The 16,158-nt window shown below is 37.7% G+C and overlaps 2 protein-coding genes across 4 annotated transcripts in view; one reads left to right on the forward strand and one right to left on the reverse strand.

Moving 5' to 3' along the window:
- Positions 1 to 653, reverse strand: part of LOC129254670 (nose resistant to fluoxetine protein 6-like) — a 15,371-nt gene extending 14,718 nt beyond the window's left edge. The window contains exon 1 of the mRNA XM_064094889.1: positions 421 to 653. The gene's annotated coding sequence lies outside the window, so the exon portion shown is untranslated. The remainder of the gene's footprint in view (positions 1 to 420) is intronic.
- LOC129256742 (nose resistant to fluoxetine protein 6-like) overlaps positions 1 to 15,973 on the forward strand; it is a 17,972-nt gene extending 1,999 nt beyond the window's left edge. For all 3 annotated transcript variants that reach the window (XM_064094921.1, XM_064094917.1, XM_064094911.1), the window contains exons 3-17: positions 262 to 380; positions 1,401 to 1,569; positions 2,775 to 2,938; positions 3,555 to 3,624; positions 4,310 to 4,394; positions 4,639 to 4,976; positions 5,165 to 5,332; positions 6,674 to 6,767; positions 7,504 to 7,783; positions 9,663 to 9,742; positions 9,931 to 10,044; positions 10,756 to 10,900; positions 11,297 to 11,480; positions 11,986 to 12,128; positions 15,575 to 15,973. In XM_064094921.1, the coding sequence (XP_063950991.1) occupies positions 262 to 380; positions 1,401 to 1,569; positions 2,775 to 2,938; positions 3,555 to 3,624; positions 4,310 to 4,394; positions 4,639 to 4,976; positions 5,165 to 5,332; positions 6,674 to 6,767; positions 7,504 to 7,783; positions 9,663 to 9,742; positions 9,931 to 10,044; positions 10,756 to 10,900; positions 11,297 to 11,480; positions 11,986 to 12,128; positions 15,575 to 15,697 (2,276 nt within the window). In that variant the 3' untranslated portion in view covers positions 15,698 to 15,973. The remainder of the gene's footprint in view (positions 1 to 261; positions 381 to 1,400; positions 1,570 to 2,774; positions 2,939 to 3,554; positions 3,625 to 4,309; positions 4,395 to 4,638; positions 4,977 to 5,164; positions 5,333 to 6,673; positions 6,768 to 7,503; positions 7,784 to 9,662; positions 9,743 to 9,930; positions 10,045 to 10,755; positions 10,901 to 11,296; positions 11,481 to 11,985; positions 12,129 to 15,574) is intronic.
- Positions 15,974 to 16,158: the final 185 nt, after the last annotated feature.

The following is a 16,158-nucleotide window of genomic DNA, read 5'->3' on the forward strand; positions in this document are numbered from 1 at the left end:
GTAGGTTTTATCTATTTCGATGACTAGACTAACCAAGAAATTATGTTTGAAACTTTGATGCCCCTAATAGTTCATAATCATATCCCCATTGTCTTTTAAATAAAATCAACAAATTAAATAGTATCTGAATTAAGTTGATAACAAAATGAAAAATAATAACTGTGCATTGTCACTGTATATTAATGCTGATTCTAAAACAAAAAAGTACAGCCATTACTGTCTTGTTCCTCCCCTTGCTCTCTCTCACTCATTTGTGTTTAGATGCGAGAGCTAGAGCAGATGTATCTTCCAAGGAGGATCTCAAAGTATTACTTACGGAACGAGGCGTAGATGTAGAGAATATGGAGTCGATTTTGAACGATGATCATAGACTTGCGCAGGTTTGTTTAATGGTATTCTGAGGAGAAGATGCTCACTTACCTATGGTGCAAACAGGGGCAAATACGCGAAATTCACATTTGGGCCGAGGACTCAAATACAGCACACCAAGAACACCCTGTGCCGTGGGCCTATTGGGAATGGTCCTAAACATGCTAATGATATTATGTTCTTTGAATCTTTCATGTCCTCGGTTATCGGAAGTAAAAATATATATATATGATGCTCCTCGGCGCGTTCCTGCACACACACACAAACGTCCTCGGTTATGTCGTGATGTATTCCAGTTTCACCGTGTACGTGAAGGTGGGTGGGCGAGAGGGTGAACGTGTGTGTGTGTGTGACGGAGAGAACGAGCACGAGAGAGAGGCCCCCAAAATGATAGAGGTGGGTGGATCCACCATAATAGCTATTAAAGGCAACTTGGATAAAAATTCATATCTGAATATCATACCTTCTATTTGACACAGCACAGAACCGCGGTGGTCATTGCGGAGTTACACATATCGATTGCGCCTTGCTCATAAAACAATTTCATGTATATACCTGTTTGATCGTCGTGAGTTCTGGAGTAATGATTCTCACTGGCATGTGTAGCCTAATTAATGATTATGGTCAATAAATGTACAAGAGATGGTAAATACAAAATCAATATAGAGCTTTTATGTGAAATTATCTAGATCATGGATCAAAGAATCCTTATAATGTATATTTTGTTATCAAAATATGTTATGATTAAAATGTATTTCTTGATTTTAAAAGAAGAATGGACATTAGACAAAAAAATCTAAAAGGATCTGAACAAAAATGTTATAAAGAAGTGGCATACGAAGAATTCACAATGGATACCATGGTTACATTCATGCAGATGTCGAAGATGACGACATTGTCGCAGACAAGGCAAAGATTAGAAAGAAAAAAAAACTGCTGATCTTGCTTTTTGTGGAAGAATAGTTAAATCGCTGATTGAGGATAAATTATGATAAATAAGAACATTCTAATTTTCTTCACAATTATTATAGTTTGTGAAGACCCATCTGAGCGAGGCTGTAGAAGGTGCCAAGCAGGTTGAAATAGAAGGCAAACTGTGGTATGGTCTTGATGATGATACACTCCTATCCGAGATCTGCTTCCAAGATACCATGCAGTACTTTTCTGATCTAGACAAGGGTGAATTATACGCCAGGAGAAGTAAGTAAATTAAACTTTATAGACTTGACAGAGAAAGTGATAAAGTAATGTTCCCCACCCGTTATGAAAAAGCCACAGAAGTAAACTGTACGCTTAACTATCTTTCCAACTTAAATTTCCCTCCAAATGTTGTTCAAATTAATCACATATTAAGACAACCCGCTGATCATGGAAGCTTATCGAATAAAGATTAATTTTAGGTAGCACGTTGGACACTAATCCTAACCCTATATAGCCCAGTCCCCTCCATATATATATATATAATGATTTCGGTAAAGCATCGTCTTATACGCCGAATTCAAATGGTGTTATTTGGCGCCATCATCATGATCGGAAACATGACAAATAGCGATGCTGAATCTATCGATTGTTGCCCATCTCGCTGGTCTGAATATTGTTGGAATCTATGTAATATCACGCCATACTTTAACATCCAGTTTTCTTGTGGACATATAAAAAAACAGTTTTCTATGTCTTCTTATATTGGACTGAATGCTTAAAAAACAGCAGCTACTTATAAAGATTGCAGTAACGGCTATTCTAATCAAACCTAAATGCTAGCTAAAATCAGAGATAATCGTGACACAAGCAAATGTTTCATTTTCGATAAGCATTTGCATCTGCCCATGCCTTATGCGTGGCTTGAGACACGGTGGTGCTAACATATCGAAGGCACAAGCCGTCATCTGTTCTCCACCAGAGTCAAACAGCCTTTTTGAAGCCTTTTATAATCACGTAGGAAAAGATGGACAATAAACTCGTTTTTGTTCCTTAGAAATCTCGTAACGTCTTATGTTCCATCAAATAATCAACTTGTTCTCAGCTTATTTACTGTTGCAAAAGTTTTGTCGATCTTCTGGTTTTTTTTTAATCGTAACAGGCTATTTTAAGCAAGGGCTCAGGCTTGTATGAATCTAGCGTGAAAAAAATAATATGCAAGTACGTTGCATGTCTTTGAGCATTTTTTCCCCACTTTGTTTTCGTGTAGGTGCTTTAAGCATGCAAGCAATTGCTCTCTTTTATGCATTCGGATCTGTGTTTTTGGTAGGTTTCTGCCACAAAACGCTAGTTCGGATTGTAAGTATTCCGATATTTTTTATGTTTTTTTTATAAAACGTCCATTTTGTGCCAATCTTAACCTGTTAATATTTTACAAGTTTACAGAATGTTGAGAATCTACCTTCATTTTGCTTCCTTTATCATAGTGCGTGGGGCACACGGTGACGTCATGTCCGTACTAGAGACGGGTGAATTTACATGGAACTTCAAAGAGTACGGCAATTATTGGCTATGCACATCCAACACAGCAAACAAGACATCGGGAGTACCTTCCTTCGACGCCCAGTACTGTGCCACTTTTGGATTCGGGGTAAGAATGGTTGTTAATTCCCACATCCAATCTCACATTTCTCCATGAATACTGTCAACACCCTAAAACAAGAAACGGTTAGAACTAGTTGCATGCACCTCTTCCCACCCTCTCGAGATCACCGAAGTAATTGTGAATAGGCTGTGTATGTTATATTCATGTTTCCGAATCACTCTGAATACTTTCAACCTGGTATTGTGTCGTGGAACAAATAATATTAAAAAAATAACACGAGAGAGTTGGAGGAAGGGTAGAATTGGCGAGACAACGACATCAAAATGCAAAGTAATTTCAGTTAGTGCCCATGAAAAAAAATCGTTTTGATATAGTGATATATAGCAATGTCAGTTGGTTGGTTGGTTGGTTGGTTGGTTGGTTGGTTGGTTGGTTGGTTGGTTGGTTGGTCGGTTGTTTGAATGAGAGCGGATATCATCATGATTGAAAAAAGCGTTTTATTCCTGAGACAACATTTGAGTTTATTAGCTACACCGTGCATATTAAGACTGGAAATGTGAGGCAAGTGCCGTATAGTAACAAAGGTGTTCACTGAAAATGATTATATCGATCAGTATATATATTATGTTAAAAACTTTTTTTATTTCATTTATGTTTTTAGTTTGCGGTATGGGGTACATGTTCACCCAATACATGTACAACCAAGGAGATTCAAGCAGTATCAGACGCAAGTGAGTATGACAACGGAGTTAAATAAAACTCGTTTCTTCTCAAAATGACAAATTTGGGCCTCTATATTAATGCCTTTAGTGCAGGTGCGACTTTCAATATTCTATTCTGAAAGGAAATAAAGTTCAAGACTTGTGTTCATACTGTTAAGTAGTTGTCTACACATCCTACTCTTTGTCTCAATCATTGGACAGAAATGTCCAAACCTTATCCTTATTTTTTGAAAGAAAGTCGATTTGAGAATATCATAACGGTTCAAACCTGAATTATATGGGTATATAGGCCTACATACCGGTAGTTGAAATATGCTTATATCTTGTTTAGAGCATACGAACGGCTCCATCATTTACGGCGATGGCGCCACAATGTAGTCTTTTAAGAGAGTTCTTTAAAAAACGATGTTACTTGGGAGTTATAACTAGATTTTATCGTTTATTTTATAATTGAAAAGTAAAAGGGAAAAAGGGATAGTCAGGAAAAAAATTCCGGGTTTTCGTTTAAATTCCAGATAATTATGTGAAGCAAGTTTAGCATAAAGCAATTTGGCATGAGAACAAGATAATGACGACTATCGCATTATTCGCATAAGACAAACATTCTATATATTGTAATTTAAAGAGATTATTCTTGTTACTTTGTTCTCAGTAGGTCAGTTATTGAGATGTATTACATTGTCTTTATTTTCAGTTTGGAAGGCCCTTAATGTAGAGTCACCTGTCTACTATGAATGTAATGAACCAGAGGAATGGAGGACTGCCGATATCGCATTCTTGTAAGTTTTTTTTTTCAAAGGTATTTAATGATGCTCACAAGAATACTACTTTCAGCTGCACACATTTACCTATTTCAGGATCAGTCCATGTTCGGTTTCCATGAGTTGATTATGTTTAATATGTTAGATTACTTAGATTAGGATGTTAGAATCTGTTCAAAAAATATTTGTGCTTTGTAATCGCCAAAATTAAGTTTACATCTTTTGAACATAGACCATTCATAAAACTGTTGTTACCTTTTAGGGCTCTGATGTCGTTCTTTGTGGCTATGGTAGTAGGAGGTACATTTTATGATATCTACCTTCACAAGATGGTTTTGGCCAAGGTATTGCGACAAACGAAAATACAACACAGCGATAATGACCTTGCCAGTGTCGAGTCCAAGACAGCCACGTCATCTGTTGATGACCCGGATCTAGAAATGGGTTCAGAGGTCAAAGAAAATGGCGCCAAATGCAATGGAGGATTTGAGAAAGGAGAGGACAATTTTAAAGATGAGAAGAAAGTGCCCTTGGAGATCAAAGAGGAAGGAATGACTTTGAAGGAGGAGGAGAAGAAGACGAAGATTGACTTGAAGTGGGGTAAGACATTTTAGTATATACACTCCAATGAATTTTGAACGAAGTTTACTTCGAGTCGTCTCACTCAATAGATTTTAAAATGACCGATTAATTTACCTAATAATACATTTTATTTCATTAAAACTAGACTGCACGTCACTTGTAGAAATTATATAAATGAAAGTAATCGTTTCACTATTTCGTCACAGCCATCCTGGACGGAGTAATGATGTCCTTCTCAGTTGTTTCCAATTGCCCAAAGATCTTAAGTGCTAAGAAAACGAAGGGTAACTTGGCCGCTCTCAATGGTTTAAGAGTCATCAGTATGTTTTGGGTCATCCTTGGCCACTCGTTCCAGTTCCAGTTTTCTCACTTCGGTATGTGACAGGCAGTAAGGTTTTTATTTACATACTCATCTCATGAAATTACCACAATCATTATTTGAAATAAGAAAAGAAAAGATTAAAAACGTATTTCGCATGCAGTGGTATGATATCGAGCAGGTCACGGGATAGGAAAGTAATTCCACTTACATGGACCATTATGGGTGCATGAAGGTTCCTCGTGGCGGCGTGCAGGGGACAGAGCCCGTGGGGGGGGGGGCAGAGGACAACGCCACCCCTTGGTCAGTGACATGACTACCAATTTTAGCCATTATATTACACAGCTGCTCATTGAAGACTTTAAAGGAGAATGAAACCCTTGAAACCAGCTGAATCCATATCAAAGAGAAAAATCAAAGAAACATATTGTTGAAAGTTTGAGGAAGATTGAATGAATAATAAGAAAGTTATGAGCATTTGAATATTGAGATCACTAATGCCATGTAGATCCTCCCATTGGCAATGCGACCAAGATCTGTGATGTCACACACGTACAACTCCCTCATTACTTTAGTACTTATTTCACTTATATTCTCACTTTTATAGAGTCTATCACAAGGTGAGGTGTTCTCTTTATGAGGGGACAAGTACAGAGGTTTCACAACATTATATCATTGATGAATCGTTTGTCATATGATTAGAATGAGCAAAAAGAGATGTTTTGGGGTATATTTTCAGTGTCCAAAAGGGGAGAGTTGTTCATCTGTGACATCATAGATCTTGGTCGCATTGCCAATGGGAGGCTCTCCATAGCATTAGTGATCTCGACATTCAAATGCTCATAACTCTTCTATTGCTAGTCCTATTTTACTCAAACTTTTGTTGATCTTATTCTTAGATTTTTCTGCTTTCACAAAAACTAACTTGCTCCAAGAGTTTCATTCTCCTTTAAGATGTCCCTTGTCCCCTCCCCCATGCGTGCACCTTAATTGGGACTTTCCCCAACAGTCAATCATGTCTATAATGATTGACCATAAGTATCATACAAGCTAGACAAAGAACTTTAATCGTTCTTACAGTATTGATAAACGTAAATGTGTTAGATTGTGTTCTCCCCCCCCCTCTCTCTCTTTCAGAAACTGGTTGCCTGGGTGAATAGATGTCACATGTCTGTTCCAAACAAATTTCTGACATGAATTGCTCCACTTTCGAATCAATTGTCAAATAAGTTGATAGGCAAAACGTCCTTCTTAATCATTGAAATTCATGAAGTATTGTGTCATAATCAACCGATACTAACAGTGCTAATTGTTTATGTTAGTTTTGTTTTGAACACACATTCATGTCTTTTTATTGGTTGAGTATGCTAATGGTTGTATTTTTGCTGTTTTATAGACAATGGCAACGAAGTGTTCACCAAGATTCAAACCTTCGGGTGGTTGGCCGTTGTCAACGCAACCTATTCCGTGGACACATTCTTCGTGCTCAGGTGATTGCCAGTCATGTGATCAATGATGAACAGGGTTCAGAACCCACTTTTTAATTTCATTATAAAAGAATCATCATTACCATACTTCCAAATCTGATGGCGACAACGAAAGGACAAGGATTATTAAAGTTTGTGTCCATGTTGTATTGACTGCAATAATACAATATTTTCATTCAAATTTTAATGACAAAAAATTACAAGGAATCTACATTTCATCTTATGAATCTGAATGAGAGCTGAACGTGTGGGAAAAAGATCACCATGACCTAGCTGCAGAAAAAGAAATGTAGTCATGTAATAAGTTAATTAGGTTGTTCGATAAGCAGATGTGATTCAGGTCTGAACCTCTATGATATTTTCAAGTCGACTTTCATACCAAAAAGAAGGTAAAGTGTGGACATTTCTGCCCAATGCTTGCGACACAGAGTAGGATGTGTAGACAACTAGTATAATAGGAACGAATGTAACTTCAACTTTACACCATTCAGAACAGAAACGTTCAGAATCGAACATGTAAATATGCTCCAAATATTACATTGCAAAAGTGCATTGTTTTCCAGTCATAGTTCCCAGTTGATGTGTCCGGAAATGAGGGACACAAGGTACAAGGTATATGGTTATAGATTCGATTAATGTTCGATTAATGGTTAGTTGCGAACCTAAAAACTAGTTCAATCAATGTCAACTATCGCTCTTATGAAACGAAACGCTTCCATTGTGTTTTTTTTTACTCTAGTGGTTTCCTTGTAACGTACATCACCCTGAAGCAGATCGAGAGTAAACGACTAGGTAGTGTTTTCAGCTGGTTCATGTTTTACTTCCATCGTTGGTGGCGCCTCACTCCTGCCCTAATGGCCAACATCGGAATCTGGGCCTTACTGAAACCACACTTTGCGCAGGGTGTCTTGACTGATGGCTTCCATGACCAAGTTCGAACTAGATGCGGCGAAACCTGGTGGGCTTACATGCTCTATATCAACAATCTATACCCATGGCCAAATGACCTTAGCAATACTGTAAGTATCAGCAGGAGTTCATTGTCATTCAACATACCTAGCAATATTTAATTTCCTTAATGGCTAACTCTTTATTATTAATAAAACAAACTGTCTTTGATTATCTTGTTACAGAAGTGATGACTGTACTTGGGTCAAAGTATCATTTTGGATTTCGTATAGGCGTGGCAGGAGAGGAATTGTCTTTATATAAAGAGTGCTCTCGAAAGGGCCATCACCTTTTTTGGATAATTTTCTTTACAATAAACCTGTAATGGCGATAAAGGGAAAATCTGGCGGCGAGTCCATTTCGACCTGTCCAACAGGTCTTTGGCCAGGAAGGCCAAGAGAGTTACTCTTATGCAGGATCAATTCAAGTTCACTGTATTTTCTTAATCTCTGGCAAAATCCCTTTTCGTTGATTTCATTCTGGTTATGCGTGACAATAAATGTCTAGGTACTTGGTAGATGTCACAGAGCCTAGCAGCATTCAATGAGTTTTAGTGGCTGATGCCAGTTGTTTTCCTAGTGACAGTGGCAACCTCGCATTTCTTGGTCATAAATTGATTCAATGCATCTTCCAATCTGAGACACAGATTCTTATTTTGTGATTGTGATTGTGATTTTGTGAGAGATTTCCATTATGTGATTGGCCCACTTACGTTCACACTCTACAGTGCTCCGATATATGATATTGTAAAAGCACATGGATTGGACGCGATGATGTACGCCGATGACACCCAGATATATTTGACTTTTCAACCAATTGACAGGGCTCAGTCGCTATCCAGTATCAGTGAATGTCTTGCAGATATCAAAGCTTGGTCTAAAAAAAACATGCTCGCGATGAATGAATCTAAAACAGACATAGTTCACTTCTCATCACGTTTTCGGCCCTCACCTGAATCAGTGTCTGTTGCTATTGGAAACCAGGTAGTTGAGTCATCCTCCCACGCAAGAAACCTTGGATGCATAATGGATCGCCATCTTATGATGAAAGAACATGTTGCAGCAGTCTGTCGCTCTGCCATGATTGCCATTCGAAGAATAGGACAGATCAGACAATACCTTGCGACCCAAGCGACGCAGGCCTTGGTCCATGCCTTCATTACCAGCAGGCTTGACAACAATAACAGTCTCCTTTTTGGACTTCCGCAAAATCTCATCTCTCAGCTACAAAGAATACAGAACACTGCTGCTAGAATTGTCAATAAAGTCCCTCGAATACAGGATATATCCAAATCACTCAAGCAACTGCACTGGCTACCAGTAGAGAAGCGTATCATCTTCAAAATCCTCGTCATAACATTCAAGAGCATCCAAGGAAAGTCCCCCTCATACATCGCGAGCATGATCAACACCTACCAACCCTCCCGATCACTTCGGTCATCCAACAAGAACCTTTTAGTTGTTCCCAATGCAACCTCCCACACCCATGGCGACTGAGCCTTTTCAGTTGTGGCTCCTACACTCTGGAACTCTCTTCCTCTTAGCTTAAGATCCTATTCTTCTCTAAGTTCCTTTAAAGTAGCACTTAAGATATATCTCTTCCGTAAATAGTATGATGTTTTACAGTTAATATGCCCGTAGTTAAGTTAGTATTTTAGATATGTAAGGTAGTTACGTTGATAAGTGAGTTTAGTTTATTAAGTTAAGAAGTTAGGTTTTGTGATGTAAAGCGCTTAGATAATTTTTTTTTAGGCGCTATATAAGTATTGAATTATTATTATTATTACTTTCTTCTTCATAGTTCTTTATAATTGTTAGATGATCATCATCATTCGCAAATAATCAGCAAAGTAATGTCGTATGTCATTAATACGGTAGAAGTAGATGCAGAAACTAAGCTACTACCGTTCCGTTCTGAATGTATGTACATAAATTTGATTGTATTTTGCAGTGTTTTGGTCATGCATGGTACCTGGCAAATGATATGCAATTCTACATCATCAGTCCTCTTATTCTCATCATCCTATACAAGTAAGTGAAATTTAAATATGATATTGGCGTCAAAATTATTGATCGTCTGATAGTGTTTGGCTATGTATATGAATTAACAACATCAAATGGACATATTTCAAGGCAGATAGCTTGGCAACATAATAATTTAAGATCTTATCAATATATTTTTGTTACCAATTCATTAACTTCTTATTGTTAATTTACAGGAATGGTAAAGCAGGATTGGCTCTTATTGCTTCTCTTCTTCTAGTCTCACTAGGATCATTGGCTGGTCTTAACTATTATTATGGAGTCAACATGGATCCCTGGTATCAACAACCGTAAGTGATTTTATAAAGCAGTGCAAATCGTTTCATAGAGAATACAATGAAAACTGTTTCTGATCTTGATATGAATGAATATAATGGTCATAGTAAAAATTATAGCATTCACATCGTCAAGCTGCAGCGTGCTAAAAAGTCATCAGTGGAACATCTCATTTCACCCTTATACATTAACTTCAATTTAAAAAAAAATCTTCACCGGTTACCGGTATACAAAAGAATAGAATTCAAAATCTTACTCCACACATGGAAAACATTGCATGGTCAATCCCCTGTATATCTTCAAGACCTAATCTCAGAATACACTCCAGCAAGAAATCTCAGCTCCTCCACTAACAAAGAGTTAAATGTGCAAAGAACAACTCCAGGAGAAAAATACCTTTGCCTCTTCAGCTTCGTCTCTCTGAAATGCTCTTTCACGGAGGATGTGATCAGCAGAATCAGAATCGTCATTTAAATGATGCAAAACAAATCATCGACATTTCAAATGGCCCATTGCAATAAAAAAAGATTGAAATTGACTAATTCTATCAAATTTCTGCAGGAGTAAGACTATTTGTTTTTGATGTCCGTGTATTTTCTCTCCATTTGTCCTTTTCTTTTAGTTTTCTGTGCTTGCGAATATGAAGGGATATTTATAATTTCTTTAATTTTTCAATCGTCAAAATTCTATTACCTAATAATTCAAATGATCATATTAAACTACAGACCTTATAACGACCGATTAGCAGACTACCCTGACCAAGACATAGTCTACGCCAAACCTTATACCAGAATTTCAACTTACCTCGTCGGCATGGTGATGGGATACATCATCTTCAAACTCAAAGGAAAGAAAGTCAAACTTAGGAAGGTATGAACTGATATTTTTTTTTAATGTTGTAATCATTAAAAAAATACTCAATAGGCTAGAAATGTTTTCAATGGTTGATAACACTGCCCAGACTAACTAGAAGGTTTTCACAATTGGCTGTGCGACCGTTTAAGGCCACCTGCATCGGATCAGAGGATGTTGCTGCGATCGCTCGGTGTCTTGCTAATACTCACAGATGTTACAGACGGACTCACAAAGCCGTGATGCCGGGCCGTGATGATCAATGGCAATTCGTGTCTGAAATTTCGAACATGTTTAACTTGAAGTACTGCAATCCGATGCGACCACAACTAGGATTTCCCACAAGAATCTCGAGCATGTCAAGTTTTCATAAGAACATAAATGTTTGAAAAATCTTATTAATTTCTTCCATAGATCTACGTCTTGACTGGCTGGTTGGTTGCTCTTGGCACTCTCTTTGCTGTGGTGTACGGTGCTTATGGTTGCCTAAATCGCTACATAGAACAATGGGAGTCAATGATCTATTTGACGTTCGGTCGCCTTGCTTGGGGTATAGGCATTGCTTGGATCATCTTCGCTTGTCTTAATGGATACGGAGGTATAAAACGACAATATCTATAAAACACAAGAAAAATATCAATATGATGCCGTTGAAGCCAAAAGCGCACAAATTAAATAAGTTATATGTTGGGTAACATTAGAATAAAAAAACGAATTTAGTATTAAGGGAGCCTTGAATATAAACAACACTAATTTTAATTTCAATCATTTCTAAATGTATAAAGATGTTACCTGGTTATTCTCCTGTCGAACCTTCCAGATAGGAGCTCCTCAAATAGACTATATATACTATATCACTCCATCTTAATCCAATACAATCAGGGCTTATTACAATTATTTACATCATGTTTTCTGTTGGTCTTCGTGAATACCTTCCATTCGTATTCGTAAGTCTTAAAATCTATACAACTCCAAACTTCATAATGAAATAAATAACTGTTATTGTAAAGTGGAATAAATTGATACAAAAATGCTAGACTATTACAACGTCTTCATGGAAGGGATAATCTTGGTACATAATTGTTTGGGTTTTTTCTTCTTAGGACCTATTGGAGTTTTGTTAGACTGGTCTTTTTGGATACCAATGGCCCGGCTTACATACTGCGCCTATCTGCTTCACCCAACATGGATCTTTGCTGCCGTCACTTTCAACAAGACTCTCTTCCATCTGGATTATCTATCGTTTGTAAGTCCGACATTACTCTGCTCACTCTGTTCCAGTGAAAGCGCAAAAACGCTTAATTTCAACATGAAGTGAGCTTCAGATAAGGACAAGCGCATTCATTAGTGTCTATTTCTATGTTTTATGGTAACTCCCGTAGGAACTCGACAGAACAGCTTTTGCTGGTAAACGCCAAGCTGGTACCTAGCTAAAATTTTACGTCTAGGTTAATCGGTCAAAGTGGCTGACGTTATAGATGACATATATTACTCTCGGGTCATTTTATCAGAGTGGAGATAATGGCAGAGAGGGGATTTCTCAAAACTTCTTGAATCGGCCAACTTGCTTCTGAATCAAGTGGTTATCTTGGGTGATTTCAATATACATGTTGACAGTGACACAAATGCAGACGCAAAGAACTTTAAAGATCTACTGGAATCAGCGGGTTTGAGTCAGCGTATATCCCAACCTACTCATATTAAAGGACACACTCTTGATTTGGTAATTATGAGGGATAATGATCACTCAATTAGGGACATTGTGGTAACCCAGACTTTGCCATCAGATCATTCTGCAATCATCTTTTCACTCCCCTTCGTGAGACCATCGCCAACATCTAATGTCATTCATGCCCGTATGTTACGTGAACTTGACATTGATCAATTCAAGTTAGATATCATCGAGTCCTTCGAAGCAGTTACAAACCTAGAGGAAATGGAAATTGACCAGAAGGTACATGTTTTCAATGACTCTCTTGCTTCTAATCTAGATCGTCATGCACCAATCAAGAAAAGGAAAGTGAGAGTGCGTCCTTATGCACCATGGTACAACGACGCAATCCGCAAGGCCAAACAAGACCTTCGTGCAAGGGAAAGGAGATGGAGAAAGACCAAGCGTTCATCTAGAACAGTTGTATCTGATGACATGAAGGAAGCAACGAGAGAATATTACCAACTTGTCAATAACTTTAAGCGTCAGCATCTTCAAGAACTTATATCCACTAGCAACAGCAAACAACTGTTTCATGTGATTGACAAGATGATTGCTGAAAAGCCTGATAAATCATTGCCATCACATCAGTCAAGTGCTGAGATTGCCCAGAAGTTCTCAAAGTTTTTTGACAGTAAAATTGAACAACTGAGATCTTCATTTTCTTCCTCTTCTGTTGTTGTGGAGGGGGAAACCTGTGATCGTCGTCTTGAGAAGTTTGCGCCAGTTTCCCAAGCAGATGTACTAAAGATTATCAGGTCACATAAAATAAAATCATGTGACCTAGATCCTCTTCCAGCGCTAATTCTTAGCCAGTGTCTCGAGCTCCTGGTACCGGCCATCACGGACATTACCAACGATTCACTAGAATGCGGAGTCTTCCCTTCGGCGCTCAAATCTGCTTTGGTCATTCCCACCCTAAAGAGACCGTCACTGGATGCAGAAAGTTTAAGGAACTACAGACCAATTTCAAATTTACCTTTTTTGGGTAAGGTAATAGAACGAGTTGTCTCAAATCAATTTACTGAATACCTTACTGCAAACTCCCTTCTCGCATCCCGACAGTCTGCATATCGAAAAGATCATAGTGTGGAAACGGCGCTACTTCGTGTTCAAGATGATATTCTACAAGCTTTGGATACCGGAGATGATGCTATTCTCATACTTTTGGACCTAACATCAGCCTTCGACACAGTTGATCACGATGTTCTTCTTTCCAGGCTGAAAACACGATTTGGTGTCTCTGGGACTGTAGCAAAGTGGTTTGACTCTTACATCACTGGACGATATCAACAGGTGATCATTGATGGCTCACGATCTGAACCAACTCTACTTAAATGGGGGGTGCCGCAAGGTTCGGTTATCGGGCCTGTACTCTTTACATGCTACACGACACCGTTGGAAGATCTTATTCATTCCTATGGATTCTCGTCTATGATATATGCTGATGACACACAATTATATATCTCATTCAAGTCTGGACAAGCTCTCCGAATGTTGCAGAAACTGGAAGATTGTCTTGGTGCCATTCGTTCCTGGATGACTGTGAACTATCTACTCCTTAATGACAACAAGATGGAAGTTCTGCATATCTCTTCCCATCGTAGACATACCCCTGAGCTACCTCCAATTCAAATTGCAAATGTTCATATACATCCCTCTAAAACGGTTACTAACTTAGGTGTTTTGTTTGATAAAAACTTTTCAATGCGTCCCCATGTCAACAGCATCTGTCGTAAAGCATCCTTCGCCCTAAGAAAAATTGGTAAAATTCGAAAATATCTCTCAAAGTCATCCACTGAAGTCCTCATTCATGCATTTATTAGCTCACTTCTTGACAGTTGCAATAGCCTGCTCCTTGGAATTCCAGAAAAGGATATTTCTAAGCTGCAGAGAATTCAAAACTCTGCAGCCCATCTAGTTTCCCTCACAAAAAAAACATGACCATGTAACCCCTACTCTTAAACAATTGCACTGGCTCCCCATTAAATTCCGTATACAATTCAAAATTCTACTCCTAACATTCAAATCTCTTCATGGACATGCTCCAAAATATCTCTCCGAATTAATCCAGGCATATACTCCCAGTAGATCCCTTCGCTCTGCAAATCAAAATTTCTTAACAGTCAAAAAAGCAAAAACTAAACTTTTTGGTGATAGGTCCTTTTCAAGCTCTGCCCCACGTCTTTGGAACACTCTTCCAGCTTCCCTCCGTTGTATCCCAAATATCACTTCATTTCATTCTAATTTAAAGACATACCTCATGAAGAAAGCATTTTCAACATAGCTCCATTTACAGTGTCCTTTTTCCTCTCTTAGTTATATGATTTCTAATTTCACTTTTGTTAATATATTTTGTATGTTCTACATTGTAAAGCGCTTTGATATGATTTCATGAAAAGCGCTATATAAGTTTAAGTTATTATTATTATTATTATTTGAACTCACAACCTTGCGATTATGAGTCCAATACTCTAACCACTGGACCACACAATCCGCAAATCAATGTGATTTTTTAACGACCAAGAAAAAAGGGAAAGAGAAAAGGCTGAAATACGATATTATTTTCTGAATATTATGTCAAAATATATCATAAAACTGGATTTTGTAATAAAAAAGTGGAAATTCTTGCTCGCTCGAACTTTTTCCAAACGCATGTTGCTATACGAAACTTTGTCGTTAGATAACCTGAAGATATATAAGGAATTTCAAGTTTTACTCCTTTACTCCTTGAACTGAACATGGAATATGGAGGGATTAACCTACGTGCTATTGGTTCGAACTTTTGACACATTCGTTATTCTGCGCACCGCCAACCTCGTTATGCTCCAAGACCGTAGGTGTCACTTTTTGACGTGCCTCGTCAACTACAAAACCGCTCATGTACCCACCCGTGATAATGATACGTACAATGCTAATTCATTATCATAATCTCAATGTCATTTATTAGTTCATTGTTCTTTCCTGTCTTTATTTTTCAGAGCTACTTCTATGTGGGGAATCTGGTCTTCTCTTATGCGATAGCCTTGGTCATGTCTTTGGTGTTGGAAAGTCCACCAATGGGACTAGAAAAAGTCATGTTCGGAAAATTCAACACGAAATAAAGATCTCACAGATAAAGTTATTCATCATGGCATAAATAAGCTTCTTTGAAATGTAAGCCCTCTCCACCAAAAGTATCGTTTTGGATGAATGGAGGAAAACTAGAGGAACATTACGCTAAAATTTAAAATGTTAAAACAGTAAAACGCCTAAAACGTACTCTATTCATTGATATCAAGTTTTTGTTGACTTGACCTTTTAACGATCCTCAGCTTAAGATAGATATAATTATCACGACGACGACGATATATGATACTTGATTAAACTTGAAATATTTATGCATAATTTCCCCATTTGTTGTTTGTTCCTTTCTCTCTTTGTTGTCTAATATTCTTCTACATTTTCCAATTCTCTCTTGTGAAAGTATTAGTACCTTTACCTCAATATACACGCAAATGTTAATTTTGAATTAATTGATTATATAAAACGTTAACGAATATAATGATAAGAATTTTATTAGTTC

The sequence above is a fragment of the Lytechinus pictus genome, chromosome 1 (assembly GCF_037042905.1).
Source record: "Lytechinus pictus isolate F3 Inbred chromosome 1, Lp3.0, whole genome shotgun sequence".
Taxonomy (NCBI): Eukaryota; Metazoa; Echinodermata; class Echinoidea; order Temnopleuroida; family Toxopneustidae; genus Lytechinus; species Lytechinus pictus.